This window comes from Tiliqua scincoides, chromosome 2, assembly GCF_035046505.1.
Source record: "Tiliqua scincoides isolate rTilSci1 chromosome 2, rTilSci1.hap2, whole genome shotgun sequence".
Lineage (NCBI taxonomy): Eukaryota > Metazoa > Chordata > Lepidosauria > Squamata > Scincidae > Tiliqua > Tiliqua scincoides.
The window spans coordinates 262,233,741-262,246,068 of NC_089822.1; the positions used below are offsets into that span (position 1 = coordinate 262,233,741).

The 12,328-nt window shown below is 47.3% G+C and overlaps 1 protein-coding gene across 2 annotated transcripts in view; it reads right to left on the minus strand.

Annotated features, from left to right (window-relative positions):
* TNXB (tenascin XB) overlaps window positions 1-12,328 on the minus strand; it is a 109,641-nt gene that overhangs the window by 15,742 nt on the left and 81,571 nt on the right. For both annotated transcript variants that reach the window (XM_066615336.1, XM_066615335.1), the window contains exons 24-29: window positions 10,761-11,039; window positions 9,957-10,244; window positions 7,853-8,131; window positions 5,485-5,802; window positions 1,407-1,529; window positions 935-1,078 (exon numbers count right to left, since the gene is read on the minus strand). In XM_066615336.1, the coding sequence (XP_066471433.1) occupies window positions 935-1,078; window positions 1,407-1,529; window positions 5,485-5,802; window positions 7,853-8,131; window positions 9,957-10,244; window positions 10,761-11,039 (1,431 nt within the window). The remainder of the gene's footprint in view (window positions 1-934; window positions 1,079-1,406; window positions 1,530-5,484; window positions 5,803-7,852; window positions 8,132-9,956; window positions 10,245-10,760; window positions 11,040-12,328) is intronic.

Here is a 12,328-nt window from a genome sequence, read left to right on the forward strand (position 1 = left end):
AAACACCAACTGCCTTCCATACAAACCCAAAAGTCCTGGCTAACTTTTGGAGAGATTAATGAATATCTTTATACCCAATCTTCTAAATTATGCATCCAAAAGGGAATCAACACAATTTTTTTAAAAAAACAATATTTAAAACATTTGAAGCAATAATTGCACAAACACATGAATGTTCCAGACAGGGGTGGCCCAAAGTGATCTCTTGGCCAGGTTGAACCTCCCACTGACACCGACCCCAGCTCACTGTCATGCATGCCTCCCCCAAACAAAACTGCACAGAAGATGGTAATCCAGCCTCCTAACTCCTCACATTGCTCCTTCCTTGTATGGTCCCTTTAAACAAATCAGGAAGTGCAGAAAGTGCAGAGGGAGCACTCCCAGCATTTCCCACAGTTCCTGTTTTGTTTAAAGAGACCACACAAAGAAGGAACAATGCAAATTTTCCATTATCTGCAAATGGGTGTTTTCTGCCCAGGGTGTCAACTCCTGACACCTTATCTGGAAGACATCCAGGTGCCTAAATCAATCAATCAATCAATCAACAGTATTTATATACCGCTTTTCAACTAAAAGTTCACAAAGCGGTTTACAGAGAAAAAAACAAATAACTAAATGGCTCCCTGTCCCAAAAGGGCTCACAATCTAAAAAGATGCAAATGAATACCAGCCGAAGCCACTAGAACAGACAGTGCTGGGGTGAGGTGGGCCAGTTACTCTCCCCCTGCTAAAAAGAGGAGCACCCACTTGAAAAAGTGCCTCTTACCCAATTAGCAGGGTTTCACTTCCTAAAGTCTAGGAAGTGAAATGGACTCTCCCTTGATTAGAAGTTCCACCATTTTCCAATGTTCGAATGGCAGCTGAAAACATTTTTGTTTTATTTGGTCTTCAAAAACATGAGTCTCTGATTGTCAAATGGGCTTAAGAGACTTACCTGTGGTGACATAACCAACTAATGGTTCACTCTCTTCAAACCCACGAACGGACATTACCACAACCTCATAGCTGGTACCAGGAGTCAGATCTTCTATGGTTGTTCTTAGCTTGGACCCATCCACACTTATGCTGTTGGGCTCCCCTGCAACAGAGTTATCTGAGCTCAAAATTTCTGCATGAAGCATTATGAAGTGATTAGGAAGTCCAAAAAGTCAGGACTGCCAACCTTCAAGAGAAGAGGATGCAGTTTGTAGAATTCCCTTCCCTGGGAGATCTAGTTGGCCTGGTGCTCACTGCTGGTGTTTGGACAGTGGTTAAATTTATTTGTTCAGAAATAAGTTTAAGTGGTTATTTGCTTTTAGTTAACATTTGGGCTGGTGGGACTGCCCCTGTTTTAGAGGCAGCTTGAATGCCATGGTTACAAAGGGAAAGTCAGGATATGAATATACTAATTTTATAAATAAACTCACCCCCATCTGAGGGTTGGAAAGAAACCTTGTATTGATCAATGCGGGCAGACGGAGGCCTCCAGTTTGCCACAACAGAGGTCTCATGGATGTCACTGAACCGCAGGTCCCGGGGACTGTCCAGCTCTGGAGGCAAAAAGAAAGAAGATGAAAGATGGGCCTGGACTGTCAGACCTTTTTGTTTACGTCTGCTGCATTTATGCACTTTCAACTTTTTTGCATCCATGCAGGCTTCTCAAATTGTCAGCAGCCTTGAGAACATCTGGAGACAAGAACTACAACAAAGAAATGAAGAACATTACAGAATTGGGAAATGAATTTGGGGAATTATAGTTATGATATGAGAGCAACTGCTCTTAGATGATAGACTTCAAGCTGGTCCACTCTTTAAGCTGGAGTTTGGAATGCAGGTGGAGGATGAGCCCAGGCTGAGCCAAGGAGCCAGTTGATGGTTTTTAAAACTCGACTGATGGTTCTGAATGGGAATCTCCATGGGAGCCCTCAGCACCTGGACAGGAAAGGCTGAGCTGTGAGTGTCAGGTAACTCACTTCTCCCTCTATGACAGACAGCATGTGAGGCAGAGACTGAAATGGGATGTGATCTGAGCGAGCCTGCAATGGAAGCTGAGACAGGAATTGGAAGCTAACAGCTACAGCAGACATGCTCAACCTATTTCTGCCCAGACCACAGGTGTACACATTTGTTGGGCAGATGTGGCTTAAAACACACAAGTAGCCAGAGTGGCTTATTGGAGCACACTATCTAACCGTCTAAATCAAGGGTATCAAACATAAGGCCCGGGGGCCGGATGCGGCCCGCTGAAGCTTTTTATATGGCCCTCAGGCTTTCAGCTGCTGAACAGTGCTGAGGTGTTACTGCTGAAAGGGCAGCCCACTTGAAAATTGGGCTCTCCAATATCTTGAAATATGATCAAGATTCATATATTTTCTCTTTTGTTATTTGCAGCTAATGAGTTCCTAAGTGATTAAAAAAGCGTTTAATTTTGGTTATGACCTGTTTAATGACATCACTTCTTGCCTAATGACACCACTTCTGGCCCTCAGCAGTCATCATGAATGCTACGTGGCCCTCCGTATGAAAGGAGTTTGACACCCCTGATCTAAATGCTTGAACCTGTTAATTTGTAAAGAAAACATTATTTATTATTACAGACACCATAAGTCTCCAGCGATTTTTCCCTCCAAAGGAGGCATGTCGCACTGTGCCCCTGGAACTTCTCACTGCTTAAGGAAGTAGGGAAAAGTCCATTACAATTGTTGGAGCAGGGTGGCGGTTCAGCCACATAAGAGATTGCCAAGGGAAGTGGTGGATTCTCCCTCGCTGGGGATCTTCAGGCAGAGGCTTGACAAGCACCTCTTGGAGATGCTCTAGGAGGATTTCCTGCTGCAGGTAGGTGGTTGGACTAGATGACCTTTTCGGTCCCTTCCAATTCTACGATTCTATCAGTATGCAGCATTATGGTACTATTGCACCTGTACCAGCAGGGGGCAGTTCCACATTGGCAACCTTCAGTCTCGAAAGACTATGGTATCGCGCTCTGGATGGTGGTTCTGGCACAGCGTCTAGTGTGGCTGAAAAGGCCAATTCAGGAGTGACAATCCCTTCCACACCGGGAGCAAGTGCAGTCTGTCCCTGGTCTGTCTCCCTGGCTATGGGCCTTCCTTCTTTGCCTCTTAGCCTCAGACTGTTGGCAAAGTGTCTCTTCAAACTGGGAAAGGCCATGCTGCACAGCCTGCCTCCAAGCGGGCCGATCAGAGGCCAGGGTTTCCCACCTGTTGAGGTCCACTCCTAAGGCCTTCAGATCCCTCTTGCAGATGTCCTTGTATCGCAGCTGTGGTCTACCTGTAGGGCGCTTTCCTTGCACGAGTTCTCCATAGAATGCTAGATATATAGTGGTAGGGGGACAAGGGGGACAATTCTCTTACACTTTACTATCCTCAGGTCCTTAGTTACCTAGAGTGCAATTCTCAGGCCCTACGTCCTTCCTGCTTTTTCTCTCCTGTCCCTCTGAAAAGATGACATGTGGCCAGAGAGACTAGCTGCAGGAGTAGCACCCATCCTTTCCTACAAAGATATGTGTCCCTTAAATAAAGCTATGTGTGACTTTTGAGTGCAAGCCTCACACAAAACTTCCTACTGGGACTTTCCTCTGCAGTACACCTTTTGGTTGGCTTTATCTCTGCCAACAAGAATGACAGCAACACCACACATGAACCGAAGCAGGGGAGAATTCCCAAGCAATTAAAGCAGTTGAAAACACATGTGTGATTTTGGCCTCATACCTTCAGTACATGCACTCTCCCTCTCTCCCCCAAAAGAAACCTGTGCCGTAATACAGTTTGGGGCTTCCTCTTCCTCTTCCAAACAGTGGGGAGTACGAAAGAAAACCCACACTTTGGCATTTGTGCATCTTTTGCTCACCCACCCATCCACCCACCTCCTCCTCCCTTTCTCCTGGGAATCACCATGGCCAATTTGACTGACCACAAAGGAAACGGAGAAATGCCAGAGTTTAATTCCTTGGGTCTCACAAAGGAAACCGCAACTGGAAGCCAGCCTAGGTGCTGCAAGCCAAGCCAGGAACACAGCTGTTGAGTTGCTGCCTCCCAAAGTCATCCGTGACCTCTAGTCATACAGCCTCTGGGCTCATCTCCCCATTGAGCCCTGATGGCCCTCCTAGCACTGGTTAAACTGGTGCCATTAAATTTGACTGCCACAGCTGGCTGTGCTGTGCTGCAGGGAAAACCAAACACTACATGTTTCAAATGTATAATGAAAAATGATACCGATAAAAGCACTGATTTGCACAGTCATTTGGTCTTTTTGGGGGGGGGGCTGAATCTATTTTAGTAAAAACTTTTTTTTAAAGCTAGAACTTGTGTGTCGGGGAGAGAACTGGTGCAGTTTTGCTTAAAACCTGCATGTATTGGCAACCTTCAGTCTCGAAAGACTATGGTATCGCGCTCTGAAAGGTGGTTCTGGCACAGCGTCTAGTGTGGCTGAAAAGGCCAATCTGGGAGTGACAATCCCTTCCACACCGGGAGCAAGTGCAGTCTGTCCCTGGTCTGTCTCCCTGGCTTTGGGCCTTCCTTCTTTGCCTCTTTGCCTCAGCAACACCTTACTGGCTGGGGACTGCCCAGCTTAAGGCGGGCGGTAGCTGCCCAATGAGATGCAATGATCTCTCCCACCGTCGGAAGCAGCCCCTGGCGTCATGCTCTACGCCAATCGAGCAAAGACTTATAACCGGTAAACTGCTGCTTCCCGTGTTGTGCCGACGCCGTATGGCGAAGTTGGAGTGTCCTCTCCAGTGCGCGAAGCCTGGGTAAAGAAGGTATGGAGGATAGGCTGTTACCCATGCAGCAAATCCCCCCTCTCCACGTCGCTGGAATGGTCCAATGGAAAGGCAGAAGCCAATACGGTTGGTTCCAGCGGCGTCGCAGGAGTTGCCAGAACGTGACTGTGTGCAGCCATGAACTGCCTCAGGGACTTCGGCTCCTGATTTTGCCTCGAGGTTGACTCCTGAAGCCTTTTCCACAACTGGATGTAGCCACAAGGCAGTGGAGGTTTGAGGTCAGAGTTTCCTTCTCTTAGATGAGCTGCCTTCCTAGGCTGACGAGTCCCATCTACCCGATGAACTAGTTTATAAAACGTGCATATTCTAATATTGTCTTTTTGCACTCCTAATGTAATGGAAGTGTCCAGTGCCGTGCACTTCTGGATTGCTGCCACAGACAGCGGGGAGGAACCCTGTGCACAGTGGCAGCAAAGAGGGGCAACCCAGAGCCAGTTGACATACCCCCTCTGTCTCCTTGGACTTGCGCCAGCTAAAGCTCCAGGTGCAGGTCTGAGGAGACCCACTGGTGATCAAGGATCAAATGGAAGAGTAAGGGAAAATATTTTCCCTTACCCTTCCCAAGCCTCCAAATCATCCCCCCTCCCCAACAGCATGCAGTGCAGCCTGCATACCATGGTAGAGGAAAGGCTGTGAGGATTAGGCTGTGAGACTGTTTTCATGTGTTTGCTTTTTTGATAGTAAGGTGGGATACGTGGCCTTATTACCGAGTCCACTTGTCCTTGCGGCAGTGTTAATATTGGCTGCTTCTGATCCATTCCTGATGCCGTAGAGCGTAAAGCCGTATTCCGTGTTAGGCGTAAGCCCCCGAATCATCACAGAACGCTCATCTCCAGGCACTTTAACTTCCTTGGCTGGCGGGGAGATCCGCCCACTTCCCAGAAGGGAGTCCTTGTAACGCACTAAGAAGGAATCAAACTCTTCCCTGGGGGCTTCCCAGGTGAGCTGCAAAGTGGTGGGCATCACCTCGGAGACAAGCAGGTTATCCAGCAGGGTGCTTGGTTCGCTGATGGCTTCTGGGAAAGCTAAATGAGAGCAAACAGGGTTGGAAGGCAGGTTAATTAAGATCGCAGCAAAGGAATTGTAACACTTATCAAAGTAAGTATGCATCTGGAAAGAGAATTTTTGTCTTCTTACTCCCACACAAAACTGAAGAACGTTAAGATTTTTGTAAAGAATATCCAATTATGAAAATCTTATGTCCAACATTTTTCTCAAGGGATCCTGGTTAGGGCTTTCACCTGACTATAGTTAGCACTGATTTAGGGCCCAATCCTATCCAAATTTCCAGTGCTGGTGCAGCTGTACCAATGGAACGGGTCACAGAGGCCTCCTCAAGATATGGGAACATTTATTCCCTTACCTGGGGCTGCATTGGTGCTGGAAAGTTGGATAGGATTGGGCCCCAAGTCATATGTGTTTGAGGGCCCAATCCTATCTGACTTTTCAGTCCCAATGCAGCCACAATGCTGCCCCAAGATAAGGTAACAAATGTTCCCTTACCTTGAGGAGGCCACCATGATTCCTCACCCCAGTTACAGGATGCAGCGCACGCCTCATTGGTACAGCTGCATCAGCACTGGAAAGTTGGATAGGATTCAGCCCCAAGTTGATTAATTGTTTCAATTTGTTTTTAGATTACGCACACCAAACACCATGATTGATTCTTTAACCAAGCCTCACTGCCTCTCCTCCCTCCTCCTGCTCTGTCTTATGGCTGGCCTTGACACAGAGAAATGTAGGTGACAACTTGCTTGCCTAATTTTTCAAATGCCTTAGCAACTGCCACAGGCCAGCACATTTCTCCCTGTGCGTGTTTACCAAACACAAGCCCTTGCTGCTGTCAGTTCATTAGTAAGTCATCTGACTCGCGCCATTAATCTCGTTCCACATTTCTACATTTTGCGCAGTCTGCCTCTTTGATGAGCAGGCTGTTGTTCTAAGCCAGTTCTTTTTTTTTTTTTTTTTTCTCTCCCTTTCTTTTAAGACAAGCAAACTGAACTGAATCCAAAGCCAGACTTCACTGTCCTGCAAACTGAACAAGTTTCAAGCGAGACTGGTTGGTTCAAGACAGGATTCTTACTTAAGGTATGAGAAAGCTCAGAATCCCAAACAAGCTTTTCTTACCTTCCTATGTTGGGAAGAGGCAAGAGTACCATAAGAAATGTTTGGCAGTTCGTTAAAAAAAAAAAATCATAGCTCAGTAGCAGAGTCCTGGCTTCTAAGGACAGGTTCAGTCACAAGTTAAACACAGATTTCCACTAGCAGAACTGGGAAAGTTCCTTGCCTTGGTCTCGCAGCTCCGGGTCATCTTCTTCCCCCAATGCCATTTTACAAAATCCCAGATGTCCCTCCCCCAGTGTAGCATAGCTGCAGGTGATGGCATGAAGGAGAACTTGCATCCCTCTGATGCCTGGTTCCCAGGCACCACTGGGATGGGAGTGGCTGGTGCATAAATGTGCTTTTCAGAACACAGGGACTGTCACAGGGCTTTTGCCTCAAGGGGCCTCAAAAGCCAGAGCCCCCACTGAGGCACGGGGTGGGAATGCAAAGAAGAATTGTGACCAGCAGGGCAAAGTGAAAGGACAAAGAGGAAAGGAAGTCTGGGCAGTAATTATTTTGCTTTTGGAGCTGAGAAAATTGCTGAAATGTATGTACAGTAACCCAACCTAATATAAGAACATAAGAACTTAAGAATAGCCCCACTGGATCAGGCCATAGGCCCATCTAATCCAGCTTTCTGAATCTCACAGCGGCCCCACTAAATGCCCCAGGGAGCACACCTGATAACAAGAGACCTGCATCCTGGTGCTCTCCCTTGCATCTGGCATAGCCCATTTCTAAAATCAGGAGGTTGCACATACACATCATGGCTTGTACCCCGTAATGGATTTTTCCTCCAGAAACTTGTCCAATCCCCTTTTAAAGGCTTTTAGGCCAGATGCCATCACCACATCCTGTGGCATAGAGTTCCACAGACCAACCACACGCTGATGAAGACAGATCAACAGCAAGTTCTTAAAAGGAAAAAGTAGTAACAGAGGGTTGATTCAGATCTGAATGAGGACCATTCACCTGTGACAGCATCAGTGGAGATTGGTCCAAATTGCTTCCTCCCAGAGATACCATAGAGGTTAAACTTGTATCTGTACGACGACGTCAGGTCAGAGACGACGACTGTGCGAGAGTCAGCATCTACAGGCAATGTCTGTGGCTGTCCTTCCGCATCTTTATACTGGATGAGGAAAGAGTCAAATTTCCCAGAAGAGATGGTCCATGAGAGACGAACAGAGTCCTTGGTGACCTCAGAAATGGAGAGATCACCCAGTTTGAGTGGGACCTTTGAAATTTGAGCTAGAACAAAAGAAATCACTGTGAATCATGCTGTCCTGTTACAAAAAGCATCTCTGCCTTTCTATTGTGGAATGATTTCGTTGTGGTGGGAGAAAGGGCGAATGGCTGCTTTGAGCACTTGGAAAGTGAGTCACACAACCCTATAAAGCAGGAAGAGGTTGAAATGGATTGCCCAGTCAGAACCAGGAAGAGTGGGCAATAGGCATGGATTTGACTGACAGAGCAGTAGTTTGGATTTTGGAGGACTGGTCTGCTGATCTCATCTGATCTTGGAAGCTAAGCAGGGTCCGGCCTGGTTGGTACTTGGATGGGAGACCGCCTGGGAATACCGGGTGCTGTAGGCTTATACCATAGTCTTTCGAGGCTGAAGGCTGCCAACCATTGTCATAGTGCTTGTTTTGTGGTGCTTGTAATGGCTGCTCAACCAGGACCTTATAAAGACATGAAAAGGGCCAGAGCTCAGTGGCAGCACACGCAATGTGTGTGCAGAGAGTCCAAGATCCAATCCTGACACCACCTGTTATAAGATCTGGTTGCAAATGAGGGGAAAGCTCTCTACTGGAGAGCTGCTGCTAGTCAGACAGCTCTATGTGAGCTGGATCAGCTACATGGATTCCCTGCATGGCCTGAACTGCCTCCACCACCAGATAGAGCAGCTGGGGGCAGGCATCTATCTCTTACACCCAAACATCAATATGATGCAACACAGATGGGTTTTTCATTGTGTAGCCCGGGGGTCACTTGTGGCCCTTAGGGGCTCCCAATCAGGCCCTTGGGGAGCCCCTGGTCTCCAATGAGCCTCTGGCCCTCCAGAGACTTGCTGGAGCCCATGCTGGCCCGATGCAAATGCTCTCAGCATGAGGACGGCTGTTCAACCTCTCTCCTGAACTGTGGGACGAGGGCTCCCTCCACTGCTTGCTGTTTCACATCTGTGATGCAGCAGTGGCGGTGAAGGAAAGGCTGGCCTTGCTTTATGCAAGGCCTTTTACGGGCCATGAGCTACTGCAAGACCTTCATTCATTCATATAAGTTCCATCTCTAATGAATTCATTTATGTAAATTTATTCAAATTTTAAATGTAAATTAATTCTTTTTCCCCCGGCCCCCGACACAGTGTCTGAGAGATGATGTTGCCCTCCTGCTAAAATGTTTGGACACCCCTGGTGTAGCATAAAGGTAGCAAGGGCAACTCAGTTCTATTCCCCACCAACCTGTATGATGCAGAGGCACCAACAGAGCACAGACTGCATGCTGTGTTGGGAAGGGTAGTAACCAGGTGGCCTGGGAGAGGTAAGTAAAAATAATTTTTACTTACCTCCCCATAAGCCATTTAGCTGCCAGTGGCTTGCCTTGGATCCATGCCAGCTTTTTAGCTGATTTACTAAATCAGGAGGAGGAGCCTCAGGCCAGATAAAGGAGGATAGGATCTTGATGTGCATTACTATTGCCAAGATCTGTCCTCAACACCCCCCCCCCCCGGTTCAGCCCACTCCTTGCTCTGACCCTCCCCCTCACAACACCCCCCCCCCCCACACACACACTGCTACCTTGCCTGCTCCAATTGTTTGCAGAGCCTCCAGCCAGTTGCACTGGCAGCTCTGAAGCACGTGCAAAATTGATGCAGAATTTGAACTGCCTGGATGCATTTAAATTTTATATACATTCCTTCCCTATTTATGGTAGCATGGTAGATATTTAGAAAGAAGGAAGTACTATCCACACAGGACCAAATGAGGGCTGAAATAAAGGAGAAAACTAAAGCATGTTTGTCTGTGGGGTAGAGAAGTGGGTTTTACATCCTCCCAGAATACTTTGTGTCTCTGACCTGTGACAGCTTCAGTGGAGATGGGGCCAAAGCGTTTCTGCCCAGAGATGCCATAGAGATTGAACTTGAATTTACGGGAGGGCGCCAGGTTGGAGACGACAACCTCACGGGAGGTTCCATTCAAAGGCAATGTCTGAGGTTTGCCCTCTGCATCTCTGTAGTGGAGACTGAATGAGGCAAAATTTCCAGATGGGACACTCCAGGACAGATGGATGGATGTAGCTGTGATATTAGAGGCTGAGAGCTCCCCCAGGATGGGCTGTGGAAGAGGTTCCTTTTTGGAATCAGCTGGGACAAGGAAACAGAGAGATAGAAGCTTCAATCCACACTCAAACAAGGCATCAATGATATTATTATGAATATCTAGAGTGCCACCCCTGTATTCATTAACAGTTTTACAGCCAATGAGAAGGCAGGTCTCTACGCGCAGGAAATTTGTGATAAGTGTTCCAGGCATAAGAGGCAGCAGCCATAGAGACAGAAAAACTGGGAGCAAGGACACAAGGGTTAAATAACAAAATCGCCTGTGAAGGTAGTACTGATAGTGTAGGATTAAGGAACATATTGACGGGGCCCTTTTCTGTGATCCCTGGCTAAGCAAAGGCTTAATAACACAGTAAATTGGCCCATTTTGCCTGCTTTTCCTGTGGCAACCTAAATCCAAAGTAGAAAACAGTAGAAAACAGCCCACAGCTGCCCGGCCTTCCATCTGGAAAAGAAAGTTTGTTCCTCAGAGACCTAGGAGAAAGAAGAGAGTTATAACAAGAAAAGTTGCCATTAGCTGCCCGCTGGGCCATGGCTGACCTGTGGTAGCCTCCGTGGTAATGGGGCCAAGGCGCTTGCGGCCAGACACTCCATAGAGGTTGAACCTGTATCTGTGAGAGGGGGTCAGGTCATGAAGCCGCAGGGAGCGCAAGCTTCCATCCACAGGCAAGGCGTGGGGCCTGCCATCGGAATCCCGGTACTGGATGATAAACGAGTCAAAATTCCCAGTCTCCACCGTCCAGGAGAGGAGAAGCGATTCTGCTGTGACGTCATGGGCCAACAATTCTCCGAGCTTAAGTGGGGTCGCTTTGCCCGGTCCTGGAACAGAGATGGGATGTTGGGTTACAAATGTCATGACAAGCCCTGGCTGTGGTGAAGAGTTATGAGGCAAACTCACGAAGGGATATCAATGCTTCAATTACAGGATGGGCCTGTTACCTTTCGTGATACTCTTAGCTACTGTTTAAAAAACAAAACAAAACACACGATTTGGCCAAAGTTGGGAGAGACAAGAAGTGAAGCTTGTGGATTTCATCAAGGCCACTTTGAGCACTGGAAGAATATTCCTCCATTACTACTATACAACAGGATATTCTTTCCTTATTTATTTGTGGTAAGACAGTTATTGGTACATCATCTCCTTGTGGTGGACTGGGATGTACTGGGAAGGGGTGGAGCAGACCCTGATATAAATAGAAAAACAAGCAGGAGTAGAAATTTGTACTCCCTTTTAGCAGGGTGCCACATGCAGGTGCCACATGTAGGCGCCACATCCTGTCAGCTGTTACCCTGCACATGTCTGATCTCAGAAGCTAAGCAGCGTCAGGCCTGGTTAGTACTTGGATGGGAGACCGCCCGGAATACCAGGTACTGTAGGCTTACACCATAGTCTTTTGAGACTGAAGGTTGCCAACCAACCACATGCAGGCAAGCTCATGTACCCTCCTGGAGAGTCAGAGACTCTCAAGGGAAGAAAATCTTGCAAAGTGGGGGTCTTTTTCAGTGTGTGTGTTGAGCTGACTGACTCAGGGCAACAACACAGGTCAGAGAGGCATGCCGAGATCTGTTCCCAAAAAGGAAGCAAGGCACACATGGAGAAAGGAACTGGTGGTATTGGGAAGAAGCTGGTACACAATGAGAAACAGAGACTATGAGCTGCACATGGCACAGACTGAGGCCTACTTCTCATTGAGGTGGTCAGCCTGTGGCTGAGCTATACTAGGTTGGTTCAGTCATGAAGCAAGTGATAAGGCTTGTGTCAGTGGCAGGTGGCTGGCAGATTCAGGGCCCCTTGCACCCCAAGTCTGCCATCGCTTCCCTCTAGCCTGCCTGCCAGAGACGCATTGATCTGTTTCCTTTCCTTGGTCCTTCCTTGCGCAGTGTTTAAAGGGGTGGTCCCTTTAATAATAATAATAATAATAATAATAATAATAATAATAATAATAATAATAATAATAATAATACAGGTATTTATGTACCGCCTTTCTTGGTCCTCAGATTTCTCCTCAGACTTTAATTCAAGGCGGTTTACATAGGCAGGCTATACTAAATCCCAATAGGGATTGTTACAATTGAAGAAGGTTCTGTCTTTCAAGAACCACAACATT